Source organism: Pleurodeles waltl, chromosome 2_2, assembly GCF_031143425.1.
Source record: "Pleurodeles waltl isolate 20211129_DDA chromosome 2_2, aPleWal1.hap1.20221129, whole genome shotgun sequence".
NCBI classification, from domain to species: domain Eukaryota; kingdom Metazoa; phylum Chordata; class Amphibia; order Caudata; family Salamandridae; genus Pleurodeles; species Pleurodeles waltl.
This window is the reverse complement of record NC_090439.1, coordinates 495,547,449-495,567,504: the sequence shown is the minus strand read 5'-3', so window position 1 is coordinate 495,567,504 and position 20,056 is coordinate 495,547,449. Positions and strand designations below refer to the sequence as shown.

General features: G+C 40.0%; 1 protein-coding gene across 1 annotated transcript in view; it reads right to left on the bottom strand.

Annotated features, from left to right (window-relative positions):
- ENOSF1 (enolase superfamily member 1) overlaps window positions 1-20,056 on the bottom strand; it is a 289,050-nt gene that overhangs the window by 80,036 nt on the left and 188,958 nt on the right. Inside the window, exons 8-9 of the mRNA XM_069219981.1 lie at window positions 7,901-7,983; window positions 2,226-2,260 (exon numbers count right to left, since the gene is read on the bottom strand). Coding sequence (XP_069076082.1) covers window positions 2,226-2,260; window positions 7,901-7,983 — 118 coding nt within the window. The remainder of the gene's footprint in view (window positions 1-2,225; window positions 2,261-7,900; window positions 7,984-20,056) is intronic.

The following is a 20,056-nucleotide window of genomic DNA, read 5'->3' as shown; positions in this document are numbered from 1 at the left end:
AATCCCTTGACTTGAAACACTTCTTCGAAGACGTCTGAACACCCTATGGCAATACTAGATGGCAGAAGTATGCAGAGCATGTGTATGTACAACAGCATATGCTACGAACGCACTGAAGTGTTCTGTGGCCATAGAGAGGAATGCAATCAAAGACTACATTTTCAATAGGTGCCGGTAAATGTTTAAGCAAATTATTGCACATTATATTACACCTTTCTACAATGGGTGTATTGTACTCTAAATAAATTAGCCAAACTATATACAGGCAATTAGGATAACTGTAAGTGCTGTCGATCTCTGGAAGCAAGTTTCATTCGTTGGTCTAGAGCCTGTCCATCCTATCTATACATTTTTTGATGTAGTTCAACAGAACTAGTAAGCTCACTGGTACTATACTTAACTCTAATCTAATATGATGTCTGCTAAATGCAAAATTTTAGAACAATGCTAATGGGTAAATGCCTAATAGCAAATTATTTGACAGAGAGTCCCTCACCTTCCTGTGGACCACGGGTTACAGATCTAGGGTTATGCACATTATACATAGTCTTCATCTGTGCCAGACACAGCCTTATCAGATGTGCCAAGTACAGACTAGAACCTTGCATCATATTACAAGAAAACTGCACTGCCTAAGTGCAGCCACAAACTGTCACCTGTGCTGGGGATAGCACAAACCTGAAAGATGAAGAATGATGGACTAGCATTTACAGAATGGGCAGGGAACACTTGCAGGTTAGGAGAGTGTGTGAATGCACCTCCTTGCAAGCGATGCCTAGGGGACATCTGAATTTACTTGAGCCTTCCCACATGATGCCCTTGGAGAACGTGCTAACTGTGCAACATTTCCTATGTGGTGCAGTCAGTGTGCTTGCTGGTACTCTTTATGGCCCTGTGCTCAGGCAGTAATAAGAGCTAAGGGGCAGGCCGGGTGCCATTAATATAGTGTGGGAGCAGCCACAATGGAGTTTCTCAATTGCATGGGGCCACACTCTGAAAATAAGAGAACATCCCTTTGACAGCAATTATGACAATATTGTAAAGCTCAAAACATTACGAAAATGCGTAAATTATTGGTAATTCACATATTCCTCATGAATGTCTTTGTAAACATTTATAGGAAGATCTGTCAGTCCACTATATATTTATTTTGACTCATTTATAAAGTTGTTCGATTAAACATACCATATAATATGTATGTTTGAAGTATTTCTATAGCACAAATCTAGTCAAAAGGCATCAGAGTGCTGCACAGGGTGAAAGACAAGCAGGACATCAATGGGTGGTAGGAAAATTAGTTGGTTTGTAGATTATTAATACATTGTGTTACATTGTTCTTTAAAAACTTTAAAAAGGTGCATCTTCAACTCTTTCCTAAACTAGAGTAGAGTTGGGGCAGTACTGATGGATATGCTGATATTGTTCCAGATCCTGGGTGCATAGATAGAAAACATCTGCTGCCCTTTTCTTCTATTTTACACTTTTTAGTTTGCAGTCTGATGGTGTGCTGGCTGTGGGTGTGCCAAGATCCACCAGGGGAGGAGAGCTTGTCTAAAAGACAAGTGGAGATGCTGGTCATGATTGCTTTGTAAAAGATAAAGCTGGTTTTGAAGATGGTGCTGGCTGGCAAGGGGAGCCAAAGGAGTGCCCTTAGGATGAGAGTGATGTTATCATATTTTATTCAGGCTCTGGATGAGAAGTGCTGCGGCATATAGAATGTCTTTAAGGACTGCCAGTGGGGAGTGCGGGAGGCCATGAGTCAGGGCATTACCACCATCCAGATGTGAAGGTATAAGGGCTTGAGCAGCATTTCTGATGCCATTTTCAGAAATAAATATTTCACTTTCCTTAGAGGAAAGAGCTGATACCAAGCCATCTTTGTTTTATTTGCACTGTGTTCTTTGAGGATGAGGTTGGTGTCCAGACTGAATCCAAGTGCTGTGACGTTCAGTGGAAGTTGGGTTTGAAGCCGCCAAGGTTCTTGGCATTGAACCAGGTTTGTACTGTTTTTTGTTCCTTGTAAATAACAGAAATCCTGTCATGGTTAGGTCAAGGGTCAGTAGGCGCTGGGCATCCAGATCTGGATGATATGCAGGCAGTATTTATTTTCCTTCATTAATATCCCAGAATCAACTTACCTACATTTGGGGGAACTTTAAAAAAAAAAATTAACTGAATAAGAAAAATACCTAAACCGCTGTGTGCAAATAAATGACCACCCTTACCTTGTCCAGCCTTCCTTTAACGCCTTAGTGCATAGCTGTAGAGAAAGTTATTGCATCAAAATGTTAAACAGAATTCAATAAAACCTAACCTCCAAATGTTTGCTTTGCAGTTCTATCAACTACACCTGAATTAAATACAGCAAAACCATTCAAAAACATACTGAAAATATTTAAGTCTGCATCTGCTATTATATTTTCATAATTGATAGTCTGGTAAAGAATAATTGAGTGGTGTCTCAAGCAGGACATAGCTGCTGTGCTGAATTACCTTGCATGATGCTAGACATCCGTGATGTTAGACAATCATACCAACTTTTAGGAAGTGATCCAAGTTAAGAAAATGTGTTATCTTCGATGGGATGGAATGGGATAGTAGTTCCATGATTCAGTTTGCCATCTTCTCACCTCCCTTTTCTTGACAAAGATAGGCTCTAAGATAACTCTTCAATGTTGGGAAAATTGTTTGATCACAAGCATGGCAGCGTGAAACACTCATCGAGGAATTAAAGTTAAAGGAATAAAGACATCCAGTTTATAAAACAAGGTCATTAAGAGACAATGCAACACAAATCTAGTGAAAATTGACCAAAATGTGTTCAGGAGGTCAACATTCATTATGGTATTATGGAGAAAATAATCATCTTGCAAATAAGAGGAGGTAAATTAATTTTGGCAAGAAATCCTCAAGAGTAATCTCAACTGTGTCCACTACAAAACAGGCATAAGTCAATAGGGAGTGTCATTCAATTGGTGTTCACAGAGGCTGGTTAGGTTGGGTCAATGTTTGTTTCCTAGGCAGTCTGGCTGTGGAAATTTTGCAGGCATTCAGATATGTGGGATGGCATCCCAGTTTTGCTAGTAGTTTCTAAGCCATTGATTTCCTAGATTATTTCCCAGCTGTTCTTAAGGGACCTAGCCATTGTGAAAATAGATGAGGGGGCTTTCCAATCATTAGTAGCAAGTCTACAAAACCCTGCAAGTTGTTCCATTAACTGGGGTTCTTCTACAGAAGTGAGCCTCAAAGTACAGCCCGGGGGCCACATGCGGCCTTCACGATGCCTACATGCAGCCCCCAGGGCAGCAGGAGCACCATGCTGCTGTTTACTTGACACAACACTACCTTTCCAAAAAATGTTAAATAAACAGACTGATCATAGAGAAAAGTGTGAGCGAAGAGGTAGTTAACTGAGGTTAAAGAAAGGAAGTAACTAAGGTTTCCTGCATCACTTAACTTTAGGAATGCCTTCATTTTTAAAGATATCTTGTTATAAATTGTACATTTAACCCCTTCTCTGCCAGGCCTTTTCCCCCTCCTGTGCCAGACCTTTTTTTGCCTATTTGGAATAGTTCTCGCTTAGGCCCTCATAACTTTTTGTCCACATAAGCTACCCATGCCAAATTTGCGTTTTTCCAATATCCTAGGGATTCTAGAGGTACCCAGACTTTGTGGGTTCCCCTGAAGGAAGCCAAGAAATTAGCCAAAATACAGTGAAAATTTCATTTTTTTCAAAAGAATGTGAAGAAGGGGCTGCAGAAGAAGGCTTGTGGTTTTTTCCCTGAAAATGGCATCAACAAAGGGTTTGCGGTGCTAATATCACCACCTTCCCAGCTTTCAGAAACAGGCAGACTTGAAGCAGAAAACCCAATTTTACAACACAATTTTGTCATTTTACTGGGACATACCCCATTTTTACGTTTTTTGTGCTTTCAGCCTCCTTCCAGCCAGTGACAGAAATGGGCGTGAAACCAATGCTGGATGCCAGAAACCTAAACATTTCTGAAAAGTAGCCAAAATTCTGAATTCAGCAAGGGGTAATTTGTGTAGATCCTACAAGAGTTTCCTACAGAAAATAACAGCTGATTTTTTTTTTAATTGAAATTGAGGTGAAAAAAACAGCATTTTTTCTCTACATTTTACTCTGTAACTTTTTCCTGCAATGTCAGATTTTTTAAAGCAATATACTGTTACGTCTGCTGGACTCTTCTGGTTGCGGGGATATATAGGGCTTGTAGGTTCATCAAGAACCCTAGGCATCAAGGAAACCTTTGTATTTCCAAATGGGCACACAACAAGGTGTTGAGAAGTAGTGGTTATTTGCACATCTCTGAATACCGGGGTCCCCATACTAGCTTGTGAATTACAGGGCTTTTCTCAAATAGTCATCTTTTTTATACACTGTCTTACATTTGGAAGGAGAAAATGCAGAGAAAGACAAGCGGCAATAAAACTTGTTCTGCTATACTATGTTCCCCCAAGTCTCCCGATAAAAATGGTACCTCACTTGCGTGGGTAGGCCTAGCGCCGCGACAGGAAATGCCCCAAAACACAACGTGGACACATCCCATTTTTTGACAGAAAACAGAGGTGTATTTTGCAAAGTGCCTACCTGTAGATTTTGGCCTCTAGCTCAGCCGGCACCTAGGGAAACCTACCAAACCTGTGCATTTTTAAAAACTAGAGACCTAGGGGAATCCAAGATGGGGTGACTTTTGGGGCTCTGATCAGGTTCTGTTACCAAAAAAATTAGCCCTTGCGCCTAGAGGTTTCTGCACCCCCTGGGGGCAGATCGGCCTAATAACAATAGGCCGATCTGCCCCCGGGGGGGCAGAAATGGCCTAAAATAAATTTGCCCACCCATCCCCCCAACCACAACTGGGAGCGACCCTTGCCTACGGGGTCGCTCCCCTTGCGTGACATTGGCGCAACAAAACAAATCCCCAGTGCCTAGTGGTTTCTGCCCCCCTTGGGGGCAGATTGACCTAAAATCGGCCGATCTGCCCCCAAGGGGGGCAGAAATGGTCTAAATACAATTTGCCCCCCAGGGGAGCGACCCTTGCCTAATGGGTCGCTCCCCATCTCTAAAAAAACAAACAAAAACAAAAAAAAACCAAAAAAAATGTTTAGCCCTGGCGCCTAGAGGTTTCTGCCCCCCCTGGGGGCAGATCGGCCTAATAACAATAGGCCGATCTGCCCCCGGGGGGGCAGAAAGGGCCTAAAATAAATGAAAAAACACCCCAACCCCCCCCAACCCCCCCCTGGAGCAACCCTTACCTACGGGGTCGCTCTCCTTGTGTGACATTGGCGCAAAAAAAGATCCCCGGTGCCTGCCTAAAATCGGCCTATCTGCCCCCAAAGGCAGCAGAAATGGCCTAAATACAATTTGCCCCTCCAGGGGAGCGACCCTTGCCTAAGGCGTCGCTTACCATCTGTAAAACAACAACAACAACAAAATCCCCGGTGCCTAGTGGTTTCTGCCCCCCTGGGGGGCAGATCGGCCTAATTAAAATAGGCTGATCTGCCCCCCAGGGGGGCATAAATAGCCTAAAATAAATTTGCCCCCCAGGAGAACGACCCTTGCCTAAGGGGTCGCTCCCCTTGCGTGAAATTCACGAAGAAAAAAAAAAACTCCCTGGTGTCTAGTGGTTTCTGTCCCCCTTGGGGGCAGATTGGCCTCATAAAAATAGGCCTTAAAAAAAAATGCCCCCCCTGGGAGCGACCCTTGCCCAAGGAGTCGCTCCCTCATGCCAGTTTCCACTTTCAAAATAAATCCCTGGTGTCTAGTGGGCGTTTCAAAAGCGGGATTGCTTTACAATCCGGCTTTTGAAACGCTGAGAGAGACTTCAAAGGGAAGGAAATTCATTTCCTTCCCTTTGAAGCCTCTCCAGCCTCCTCAACGTGATCGGAAGAGAAAAGCTTTGCATTTCTCTTCCGAGCGCGCTGGAAGCTCAGCTTCCAGCGCAAAGGAGGAGGCCTCTGTGACAATCAGCGCGCGATGCGTGCTGACGTCACAGGGGGTGGGGTGGGGGGGTCAGAGGTGGAAGGGGAAGGGAATCCACTTCCATCCACGACCGGGGGGTGTGGGTGGGGAGCGCTCCCCCCAATTCCCGGGTGCAGGACGAGGTGAACTCATCCAAGGCACCTGGGAACCAGTGCCTTGGACGAGATCACCTCGTCCAAGGCACCGTAGGAGTTAAGATAAAGTCTCTTCAAAATTTTACTACACAGAGCCACCATCCTACAGAAAGGTCTTAGTAAAGAAAATAATTTTCAATAAACTACTAGTACAGTCATTCAACACCAAGGAAACCCATCTAAGGAAACTGGTCAGTATGTCATAAAACAGAACTATACTGAGTCACCACTATAGAGTGAAGTCTTAATGAACATATTAGTCTGTTGCAACTTACTTCCACAGACATTGATCATCAGTGGACGGACACATATCAGTGTGCAGACTAGTCCACTTATAAATACTACACCCACTTTGGAAGCAGAATTATGCTTGATATACTGTATGTGAAAATATTAAAACTCATTAGTACAACACAAAAAAGTCTGAATTGAATTATGCAATTTTCCCTGTTCTCCTATTTTATGGTCTGAGGTCTAATTGTATAACGTCCGATTATCAGGATGAAGTCATAAAAATTGTGAACATGTTTCAGTATCATGTGAGGCTTTATAAAACCAAATTTGATATGCAGATTGATTTTAGCTGCAGGTGTGGATAGTTTTGTGCTTTTTGTTTCTCTTACAGCTCCCTCTGACAGTACTCTGCGTTTGGGTATTTGCCCTTTGCTCTGAGTAGGCAACAGTTAGATGTGTGCCACTCTTTATCATTCTTGGTGGTGCTACTTGGCTAGTGTCTTGGATTACCTTTTAAGAAAATATTTAGAACAAGGACAAATAGTATCAGGAGTTGCGGATCTATCTATCTATCTATCTATCTATCCATCTATCTATATATCTATACACACACATACATACACACACACTACACACTCACAATCTATTAGGTTCTTCGCTGAGTATTTCTGGTGTCGTACCTCATTCAGAGCCCCAGTCACAAACTTTTCTTTGTGAGTAGTTGTGTTCTAGCCCGTACATAGATGATGAAAATTCCAGAATATTTAGATCTGATTCGCAGTTATGAATTCCAAGAATTAAAACTGAGCCAAAGGTTCTTTTCTTCCAATAAATGTGTTGTATTCCAACCAAGAAACAGCTGAAGAATAGGAACTCATTTTCACTCACCAGCTCAAGGAGTGAACCTCTGTTTCTACATGTGAAAAAACTGTTAAGAAGCAATTTGTTGTTGCACCATCACTTCTCACTGAAAACCCATTGCTTTGAGGTACTGGCACAGGTACCCTGGCACGATGGACAGAGATAATGACAGACTCTACACTCTCAGAACCCGGGGAACCACGTGGTGATAGACCCCAATCCTGAGGAACTATCACTGAAATCGGCCAGCTGACAAGGCATTGAGCTCAGGTCACCGGAATCAAAAGGCCTATTTATGGATACGCTAGCAGCCATAACAGAGAACACTATTGCTGAACTACATTGCCTTGTAGAAATGGTCAAAGATGGCTAGACATCATGGAGGCACAGATTGAGACTGGTGCTTGTACTCTGTGGAGCTAAGGGGTGCACATCATGAGGCACTAATGGCTAATGAGGATGCATGCCCTAGTGAGGACTAAAGACTCTTGCTGTAAAACCATTAATTTGTAGTCTGTGTTTCTTGTGACACTCTAGCACTCACAGACTAGCCTTGAAATTACTGCTACACAAGTGGTAATGAGAGTGACCATAAAATATATTAATAACACTGTCTTAAGAAATGCACAACAGCAAGCACATTCTTGATACATGAAGTAAGACAAACCTCTGATAAGTGCTCGTCTGTGTATCCCAACCATGCGCATGATGTGGTGTATGCAGGATATCCTTGCTTTAACATCTGCTCTTCTATTTAAGTAAAAAAACATGCATACAGTAAGGTACTACATTTTCCACGATCTTATCACTATTGGCACATGCACAAAACACATTTCATTTACATTTGCGCTAGTGATTTTGGAGCACAGTAAATCCTACTTTGAAAAGAGCTTTTATGGGAATTACTATATCTGCACATAACTTTGCCATCTGGTAAATTCCTGGCGGAGACTGGCTAGAACTGCGTACTCAGCTTCTGCTTCATTGGTTGCTACATTTGGGTGGATTTACAGCACTCCCCTCTCACCCCTTATCAAGTATTTATGTGAGGAAGTTGCTTGGCGGAAATACTTTAGTTTTTCTCCACCAAAGGAAATAAAAGTGGTGGATGAAGTTTTTAGCAGGAATGTTAGTTATCTGGGATGTTTTCATATTTCTTCCCAGATGAACTAAGGGCCAGATGTAGCAAAGGGTTTTTCCCATTCTGTGTCAATGGGAAAATGTGTTCGTACATATGGCCCTAAGTTAGGGCCAATCAACAGTGAACCTTCCTTCATAATACCAGCCTGTAAAATGCACAAACAAGGTACAGTTGTCTGTTAATGAGAGACAGCAATCAAATACAGTTGTTGAGGTATATTTATTTATGCCTAAGCTTGACAGATACAAAGCAGTCAGCTTTTAAGTATACTCTGCCAGATGCAGTTGGCACAATCTTCTTATACCATTGAACATCATTGACATGTATTGAAATGAAAGAGTCAGAAATGTATGCACGTAATAGATTGTGCAAGTTAAGCTGAAGTAAAACATTGATGAGAATCTTATCAAACATGAATACATTCTCACAGTGCTGAGGACAGGTGCAGTTTTGACATCTGCTGTTTGTGGTGTGTGAAGAAACGTACCAATGACAACATTACAATTAAAACTTAAACAAGATAAGATTCCAAAACCGTCCAAATTAGTTATACGCAAAGCACTTTAATGATTAAATTGGGACTTAAATTAAATTACTCTGAGACAGGCATCAGGAGATATTCAAAAGGGCATCTGGATGTGCTTTTACTTTTAAAGAGGTTTGTGGTTATGAAAACATAATCAGACCATTGCCCCATTTGGGACTCTAAAAAACTGAAACAAAAAATGCCCTCCTGAAGTTTACAAAAGGACAGATCTAGAAAAATGCTATTCATTCAAAACACAGGTTTACTTGTGCGCACCAAAAATCTAGGTTTAGAAAACAACTGATGACAATAAATGTCAAAACTTTCAGTATTTGTAGCCAAAGTCCTTCAATTCTCTTGCTTAAAATGTGTCAGATCTTTAGGGAATGATCCGTAGACAAAAAGCTGGGGGTTCTTGTGTGACAAAAGCTTAACCTCTACTTCTGTCTGGATCAAACACAAATGTACAGTTACCAGTGGTCTTGTTGAGTTTCCTCCAGGAAAATGCATCTGTTTCTTTTTGGTGGATTCTTCACTCTTCCTGGTCCCAGGATATGCAGTCCAGAGCTGTCTTCTTCTTATATCTTCAAAGGTTTCAGAAGCACTCTGGCTTTAACATGGTGGATGCAGTATTTTATAACACTATCTCCGTTTTAATTGGCACATTCCCAAGCCTATGATAGGTAAATACCCACCCATACTTTACAACTTTTCTTGTGACTTATGCCAAAATCAGTCCCAAATGCCATATCTTCCCGTTTTCAAAATGGCGAAGGTCGGCCTTATTTAAGATTTTCGCTCCAAGCTTTCGAATTCCTCCCCCAAACTCACCCCTTGCAACCACTTCATGATCAAAGAGAAACACACCCCTTCAAGGCATGTCTATGCTATCCCTTCCATGGAGTGAGGTGTTTGGTTGGCTATGACAACCTCTCAATTCAAAAGTATCCAGACTGGTAGGTTCCTCTTTTGCATGTACTTACAAGCATAAAAGATAGATTGTATCCTTGTATGGGCTTGCATTTCATAAGATCTTTGTTTATTCATCCCCATCACCGGTGACCTTCTGTCTTGGCTGATAAATGTCAATAAGGAAGGGGTAGAGCTCCTGGCAAGCTATTGTCATGGAAAAGGCCTGAGAAATGTGAGATATTCACACCTTTTCTAACTGAAGAGAATGTGTGTGAGAATGTTATGATAACTTAGCTGCAAGAGATCCAAGGAGACACCAGGCATTTAAACTTTAAACTTTGCAAACACAGTTAAATATAATCCTTTCAAAATATAATTATGTATGTATTAATCAGTTGTATTTTTGCTGGATACTTTAGAATGGGATTTCATCACCCTCATAAATTGAAGTTAGAAGACGTATACTATTAAGCACCACAAATAAGGTTTAAAGTGCAATAGCCTTCACTGACAACTAGCATCCAGCTAAGGTCACCTTTACAATTATGTAAGTGGGTCCAGATTATATTTTTTTAAATGTGAACATTTTGGTTGCTGGACCTTACTAAACGCTATAGTGAGAGCTGTTTAACTAAATTGCAGAATTAGAATTTAAATGTAAAAATAAGCCAGTTTGACATTTCAACACTGGAATTTTGCCCTCGGTATAACATGGCTACTCCTATGCCCTTGTGTTAAGGTTTAGGTCTAGCATGTTGGTGGAAGAAGCCTTGCTGCAGCTCGCATGTGTATTTCACTTTTACACTCCTTGCACACTTACAGCAGTCATGTGCAAAATTTACAAATGCCAAATAATTTATCTAAAAGGCCTGCCAGGGTTAAGGAAAAACGCATGCAATGAGAGATGTTAAGCAGTCTGTTTCTACCAAGAGGTCAGAAACATCAGCAATCCAGGTCCACAAAAATAAAATTAATCCAGGGGACACACAGGAAAAAGATGGACTTTCTTACAGTTTTGCAAGAAGGGACTTTAGTGTTGCGCTGTAAAGTTTAATGGGTCTCCAACTCTTTTGGAAGACAGACCAATGTCCACTTTTAAAAAGGGTATAGGTACTGAAAATGGGCAAAGATGTAAATGAGGGAATGGCACTGCAAACGTCTAACCCCACTGGATCAAGTATGCGTTTTGAGGACTCTTAGGGACTCCAGAATGAAGACCTTCTCTCGACCCAAGCACTAACCTGTCCTTTTTCATCTCCTGCCCCTTGTGATAGTTATGGTTTTCTGGCCCTTAAAGATGATAAAGCCTGACATAAATTTATTTAGCTATGCATTCTTACAGAGAGCGCTCTACCAGATGTTATCAGTGCACTGCGCATACAACAGAGTGAAGTTTATATACTTCAATATTGAAAAGTATGAGGTATATATCATATTGCATTATGGTGCAATTTGCAATATGTTGCGGTCACTGGTACCTCCAGGAGTACGTTTTAAGGGAAAGAAAAGGATGATGTTGTAAATTAACTTGAACGTGAATATATTATGCCAATCTTTGCTGAAAGAAATGTCAGCGGAACTGTAACACTCCACCTTCGCACCTCTGACCAATTTCTTCAGCTAACCTCATGGCATGATTCCCTGTGGAAGGTAGCTACCTACTTCTAATTTCACGGTGCACTCAAAAACTCTCTGCAGATCCTCTGATGGTGAGTACGTAAAGCTCATAGAGGGAAATAGGAGGGAGAGAAGAATAATGGGAGAAAGGGCACAGAATACTCAAATAAAGGCTACAAGTTAGAGAAGCACCTGTTAGAGAGAAAACACTATTAATAAAATATGAATAAAGAAATTGTATAAATAATGTGTACTAAAAGGCCTAATTGAAGAAACTCATACTAGTAAAAAAACGTGCATGTTTGTGGTTGACATGATGTCCACCAATTTGAGTTTTATGTGAAATAATACATGTTCTATGTGAAATAAAAAATAACTTTGGAAAAATATGTTGATAAAATCATAACCATCTGTAATGACAAAAGATAATTAATATTGATAAGTAAAACTAATGGTTTGAAATTAAATTAATAATTAAATAATATACTAAACATGGTTTGACTATTAAAAGTGTTTTATTATTCATGTATTAGCATTAGTTAAAGACCTAAACTTTAGTAGTTTTCCACAGGACAGTGTTGAGATGTTATGCTGACGTCATTGAAAATTCTTTAGCAAGGTGTTTTTTTAGCCATTACATTAAAAGCTCACAGTGGAAATCTACTGACCTGTTCCACTCTGTTCATTCCGTACTTGCTTGAGATAATTTTTTAAAGATTTGACAATGGGCCTTAGATTCTGGTAGGAAGAAATGTTAGCTAAGTTGTCATGTTCTGTGCTGTTTTCTACAATGTTATCACTCTGCGAAAACTGCCGACCGGAGAGGAGTATCAACATAGGCCTATCTTGGAAGAATGAAGAAAGGTACACAATTGGGAAAGAATGAAATTCAATTGGCTGCTCATTATCACAACTCATAGTTTTGTCCAATAGGAGTCTAGTTAGTGATTTTTGGGACTTTAATTAAGCAAAGTTTCAGATGATGTAGTTCAGTTCCATTTAGTTCTGTGTAGTGATGTCCAGTGTTCAGTCCTATTGATGACTTACATGTTTATGATTCTAACAGTTCAGATACCTTATGCCCAAATCTACTGAACTTTTGCCCTTTCATGTTCCTGATTCTGATTGCTGAAAACCTGCTATTCCTGTGCTCTGCTGACAAAGACTCTGCTAACATCAATGTGCATTTGTTTTTTCTTTTTCAGGATTCCCTTAGAAATCCAACCACGTTATTTTTGTTAGCGCCATAGTTTAGATGTTTTCCAAATATATTTGTTGTCTTATTTTCATTTTTGCATGCGACAAAGCCCAGCACCACACATGCTTTTCAAATTAAAATTTGGTTGCAAGGATGGCCTACCCAATCATTGAATTGAATGTTTATTAACTGATTATGATTGATTCAATGGCACAATTAATGAAGTCTGTAGCTATTACTCAAATTAATTTTGTTGTTATTTTGTGTATTTCTTTTGGAGTGTTTAATGGTGATTGCTCTTATTAGAGTGAGATTCTTCTGACATTTTTGGACAGCCCGTGTTGTTTCTCGATTGCTATCATTTGGTACTGCATATTATTTACGTGACTTTTGCATTGTTATTATAAGAGCAATAAATGTTTAAACTTTACTAAACTGGTGTGGTGATTCATGGCCTCATAGGTCATGGTGATTGCAATTTACTGATTCCTTATTGCATTTTATTGTTGTTTATGGATATTAGTTTTTATTGTTGGATTTCCTGTCTGAGTCAAAAGATTTGAGTCGATCTCTGAGGGTAGTAGATGTCTCTGCCCTATTACATGTCACATAAGCCTAATTGAGAAGGTCACACACCCACAGAATTTGGTAGCAGAGGATGGTTTTATCTCAATAGGAGAGAGTTCATCTATGGTTTTGGTTATTTGGTTTTCCCAATGCTTGTTTAGATGAGGTGGGTATGTTCCCAGTGCTGTTTGAGTTCCAAGTAGGGTTTGTGCTTGCAATGCATTGGCAAATCGCAGGTGAATTGTAATGTATGAGTGAAATAGGGAGTTTGCCTAGTCCAAGGTAGTTGAGTATGGAATTTGCGTATTCCAACGGGTGAGAGTAGGAGAGTCGTCGTACTTCAAATGAGTGTTGTTCTTTGTGCTCAAAAAGTGCCCACATGGTTGTTGTTGTAATGGGCCCTGCGAGGTCTGAGACTCCGGAGTATAGTACAAGTGTATGAGGCATTTGTTTGGTTATTGTTGTTTACTTGTCTGCAGGTGAAGGTGTTGGTAAATTGAGCGCTGTCGAAAACACCTATAGCAATATTTCCTTGTGTGTGTTTTGTTGGGTGGTATTAGGTGAATCCTGAGTGCACATGGGGGATCTGTACTAACCGGAGTGAGGTGTACGGGTTAAATCTTACTTGTGTTTGTAAGAAAGCCACAGTCAAAAGGGTAGCTGTTTGTGGGAAAGGCCACAGTCGAAATTTCCATACAGCTCCTGAAGTGATTGCGTCCTACCTGTAATATGCAGACAAGTTGTTTTTTGTTGATTTTCTTAGTGCTCGCAATATTTGTAATTAGTTGTTTGAGTCGAGTTTGAAGAATGAGTCGTGAGGCTTTGTGAGCCGCTGTGTGGAGTGAGAGTGACGTCCCTGGGTCTGCGCTGAGATTGGTCAGTTGGTGAAAGGAGCCGCACACGGATTGTTGGAAAACTGTTAACAGATATTGGTTGAGAGTAGCAAGCGAAAAGGATTTTGGGAATTAAATACTTCCTGTTTTTTATTTAATTTGTAGTTCAAGCCCTATTAAAGGTCGAAATTAAATGTTTCAAAGCATTAAAATGTGTGATGAGAGGAGATGCTTTCATTCAAGTCAGAATAGGAGACATTGCTCTGCCAGAAGGTACACCAGTGTTAGACCTGACAGCCTTAGGGTGATCATCCCCCAACTTTTTGCCTGCCTCCCTCCATTTTGCTGACCCTGTTTTTGCTGGTTTTATGACTCTGCGCACTTTACCACTGCTGTCCAGTGCTAAAGTGCATATACTTTTTCCCCTAAACATGGTAACATTGGTTCCTACCCAACAGGCATATTTAGTGTACCTGTAAGTCCCTAGTGAAGTTCAAAACTCCAACGCAACACCTTGTTTTTCCACACAACTCCTCCTCAACGGTCACTGTGAGTTGCTATTTTTGACGCATCCCAGGGACTCTGTGTTACAAAGAAACAACCATTGATTTCTAAGGATTGAGATTCTTTTAAACCTTTTAAAAATGACATTTCAATTTGTGCTTATTGGATTTTTGTTGTTTTTACTTTATTTTATTCAGATAAATATTATTTATTTTTCTAAATCTGTGTGGTGTATTTTTGTGGTGTTTTCAATGTGTTACTGTATTATTTATTGCACAATACTTTACACATTGCATTCTAAGTTAAGCCTGACTTCTCAGTGCCAAGCTACCAGAGGGTGGGCACAGGATAATTTGAATTCTGTTGTGATTTACCCTGACTAGGACTGTGGTCCCTACTTAGACAAGGGTGTATACCCCTGCCAACTAGAGACCTAATTTCTAACAACCTGCATGCATAGTAATCAAAGAGAAAGGTCCATCAGCATGTATTTGACTAAAACAATGGTGCAAAATAGCTGAGAAGCAAGGGTGTTTGGCTTTTCCTGCTTATGTAAGTTTTTAAATGAACATTTTAGAAAATCTGAGGAGAGTACTTTATGAATTAAAGCCCCCTCTGAGATCAGCACAATTTGAAGCTTTAGCTATTTGGTAGCTAGTAGCCAGACAACAAGAAAAATACAATTTGAGAGATGAATGGGAAAAACAATGAAAACATTTTTAGAAGCCAAATGTGATAATGAACAGAAGTTTTGGAGAACAGAAACCTTACAAGGTATTGGGCTGTTTCCTGCAGTTTCACAAGAAAAGAGGGACAGTGTCAGGCCAAAGACAAAGAAAAAGAATCTTGAAGACATTGAGTCGAAGTCAGGTGAATCTAAAAAATCACTGACTTATGATAGTGATTCAGATGATGATGAATTTATAACACAATTATTGAGAAAACATCCTCCTCCATATGTAGCAGAAGAGGCAAATCAAGTTGCTAGTGTAAGTCCAAGTATACCTTCAGTTGTGATAACACCGTCATGTTCAGGTTGCAACTAATGTTCCTACTATTACAGTACCTCAGACTTCTGTGATTCAGACTGTAGCTCAGCCTGTAATATATTCTACAGATCCTGTTGTTAGTTCTTCCCCAAGTATTACAGTCCCGGAGGCATCACAGATACTTCGGAAACCAGTGATGGCCCAGATGGAGTCTACACCTAATTCAATAACTCCTGTACAAGTTGTTAATCAAGCCCAAACAATGGCAATGTGTACTCCAGTAACAATATCGCAATCAAGTTCCTCAGTATTTACAGGTCAGAATGCTGAAATGATTTTCTCGAAAAATCAGAATAGTTCACCAGGTCCAGAAGCATTTACAGTTCCTGTCACAATTGGTCCAATTGGTCCATTGTATACCCAGGGAAATAATGAGAGCAATATGCAGGTTTCTAACTCAGTCAATGCTACAATGTTCTAACCTTTTAATTTGAAGGCAGAAATGGAGAAACTCAATGCTACTGTGAGAGTTATGTCTTCAATAAATCAGACTTTTGACAAAACAGGTCCGCTTATAAAAGCAACTTGCCCTGTGATCTCACAAACTCTGGTGACTCCTAATTTGGTTCTTGTGTCACCTGAAAGATCGATAGTTCCACCATGTAATATACCACAGTGGGTGCCTAAAGTGAGTAATAATGTTTCCTTACAAGGTTTAACAACTCAGAAATTAACAGAATGGTTGGGGACCAGTGATGGTCCAGATGGAGTCTACACCTAATTCAATAACTCCTGTACAAGTTGTTAATCAAGCCCAAATAATGGCAATGTGCACTCCAGTAACAATATCGCAATCAAGTTCCTCAGTATTTACAGGTCAGAATGCTGAAATGAGTTTCTCGAAAAATCAGAATAGTTCACCAGGTCCAGAAGCATTTACAGTTCCTGTCACAATTGGTCCAATTGTTCCATTGTATACCCAGGGAAATAATGAGAGCAATATGCAGGTTTCTAACTCAGTTAATGCTACAATGTTCTAACCTTTCAATTTGAAGGCAGAAATGGAGAAACTCAATGCTACTGTGACAGTTATGTCTTCAATAAATCAGACTTTTGACAAAACAGGTCCGCTTATATAAGCAACTTGCCCTATGATCTCACAAACTCTGGTGACTCCTAATTTGGTTCTTGTGTCACCTGAAAGAGTGATAGTTCCACCATGTAATATACCACAGTGGGTGCCTAAAGTGAGTAATAATGTTTCCTTACAATGTTTAACAACTCAGAAATTAACAGAATGATTGGGAAAAGTGAGTGGAGCATCAGCTATGGAAACAGTTGCTGAAGGAGAAAGGACATTGAATCTGGCAAGATTAACATTAGAATTAAATGAAATGATTGAAGGAACACTCTACTTAAATAGAATTAAGTCATATAATAAAGCTGAGTTACACTTCATGTGTAAAGATGTCACAAACCGAGCAGGTTTGGCACATCAGGAACTATCAGAACTTGCAGAAAAATATGAAGCGGATATGGAGAAATCCAAACCATTAAAGAGGAGTTACACATTAGAATTTGATTCAAAAGACATTGCAAACATGAGATCTCCTAGAATGAATGTTCATATTAGGGAACTAATCCAAAGTATTCAAACATGGAGTTCATAAGATAAATGGGAAGGCAGATGGGTAAAGAAAAGAGAACAGAAGAAAAGAGTCTGCGACTTCGAATTCTACTGACACTTAGCAGACTGATAGTCCAGTAAAAAAATATTACCAGTGAGAAAAATTCCTGGAGGGAATTATGTTTATGTCTCTTAGGGCAGGAGTGATATTTTGTCAGTCACAAATGACTATCCGAGATTGAGAGAAAAGCCAGTGGAATGGTATCAACAGACAGACAGGTTTGTGAAACTTGCAAAATGTTTGTGGAAGGATTTATATACTCTTTTAGAACTAGTGGTCCCAGCTGATTTATGGATTGAATGCAAGAGGAGTGTTGACTAGCCAACGAGAAAACCTCCACGAGATCCGGTTACAGGTGCACATTCTCCTGAAGTAATGAAAAGCTATTACGAAGTGAATTAATTTTTGAAAACGAGAATTTCTCCCAAACATATTGATTGGCAGAGAATTGATAGGATAGTTCAGGAAGCAAAAGAGTCAATACATGCGTATTATGAAAGGTTGTTGCAGGCATTCAAGCATTACAGTAGTACAGAGACAATTGAGCCCAAAGACATGATTAATTTCGTGTCCAGGTTTGTTTAGGGGTTGAGACCTGCAGTTGGTAACATGCTTAAGAGCCACTTGATTTGCTGGCAAGCAAAACTGATTGATGAAGTATTCTAGGTTGTTAAATATTGCAGTGACAAAATTGACATGAAGCAGAAAAGATTGAGAGGAAAGGCAAAGGTGATGCAGATTATAGCAGCACAATCAGGGATGCAGGCAGTACAACAACAACAGGGAAATATGCAAGTATTTCAGGGACAAGGAATGGCGAGAGGAAAAGGAGTTGGTGGATGTGGAAATGGAAATCGTGTTGACCCGAATACTAACGTTAATCTAGGTGATGTGCAGGTAATGAGGAAAAAGTTACCTTGTTATGCGTGTGGGAGTCTTGGACACTGGAAACGGGAATGTCCTTTGATGGTGCAGGAAGGTGTTGTGAAGATGAATGAACATAATCTTTTTCCAAATTTGAGGGGACCGAGATATCAGAATCCAAATGTAAATGTGCAGTATATGAATATTCAAATGCAGATTCCGCAAATGCAAATTCCCCAACAGCAGGTGCCACTTTTTCAGGTACCACAACAGCAAATGCAATATCAGATGCAAATAATACCACAGCAGCAGCATTGCAAATACCTCAAGCTCCAATGGCACAGCAGCAGGTAGTGGTTTCTCAGTAGAACATTGGTCAAAAGTTAAGTCAAAATAGTCAACAACTGATTACACAATATTGCTTACACAGAGAGGATGAATTGAGTGATGAAATTATGAGTGAGAGTTCAGATGAAGAATAATGTGAGCTAGCAGCTTCATAAGAGGTGGATCAGAGTGGTTCCTATGTCAATGGGACAATTATAGGTCATGAAGTTTCATTCCTGGTTGACATAGGAGCTACATGCTCTACTGTGTGAACTGCAGAAGGTCCCAATGTGCCACTTTCTGGGAGAACATTGCAGGTTGAATGAGTGAACCAACACCTGTTAAATCGGATTACTGTATTGATTCCTGTTAAAATTGGTGCTTTTAAAGACATGCACAAATTTGTAGTCTGTATCTGAAGTCAAGTATGCCTATTGAGAAGAGACTCGTTGTGCAAATTAAAATGTTCGATTACTTGCATGCATGATGGAATTACAATTCAGAGAAATAGTGATGATGAGGAATCATTCACACCAGTTGTCTGTAATCTATTTAATGAAGAAGTCCCACTGATTACTCTTTACCCTGCATTTACAGTACAGGACCTGCCAAGTGACCTACAAGATACAGTTATTTTAAAGGTTTGGGATCTTTCGGGAGGAGGTACTGGTCTAATTAAAGCTATGGAACCAGTCAAAGTTACAGTTAAACCGTAATGTAGTTTTCCCAAAACTCCCCAGTGTCATATGGCACCAGATGTAAGGAGTTACTCCCATAATTGCAGATTTTGTTGAGGAAGGAGTTCTGAAAGAAGTGTTGAGCAGCCCATGTAATTCACATATTATGGGTTTGTGGAAACATAGTGTGAAATTTTGTATAGTTCAGGATTTGAGGAAAGAAATTACGTAATAGTCAAATGTTGTCCAGTGGTGCATAATCCAGCAGTGATTTTGTTCCAAATTCCATTTGATGCAGAATGAGTCACAGTAGTGGATTTGTCACAAAAATGTTCTCAGTGCCTCTACATGAGGATAGCCAGTTTCTCTTTTTGTTTTAAATTCTGCTATTGGTTGTATTCCTGCTGTAGAATTCCACAAGGATTCTCAGAATCTCCATCAATTTTTAATCAGGTGTTGAAAAATAATTTGGAAGCACTGGAAATGCCTTTCCAATCTACATTGGTCAAGTACATTGATGATTTGATGGCTGCTTCAAAGACACAAGAAGCATTCAGGCCAGATACTATTGCCCTACTAAATCATTTGGATGATAATCGACAAAGTGTCTCCAGCAAAATAACAGTACTGTCAAAAATAAGTGAAATTTTATGGATATCAAATAGAGAAAGGTGCAAGGAAAGTTTCCAGAGATGGGTTACAGCTACATCGCAAGTGAACCCTCCTGTTACTCAAGAGATGTCCCCATGTTTTGGGGAATGGTGAGTTACTGTGACCAATGGATTCCCAATTTTTCTGTTATTTCCAAGCCTTTGCAAAGATTGACCCACAAAGATAATACTGATTCAGTACCCCTTGATGAAGTTTGTATGAAAGCTTTTACTGAGCTGAGAGAGAGTCTGTGCGGAGCACACGTTCTAGGAATGTCTGACTACATGAAACCATTTTAACTGTTTTGTCATGAACATGATTGCTGTGCT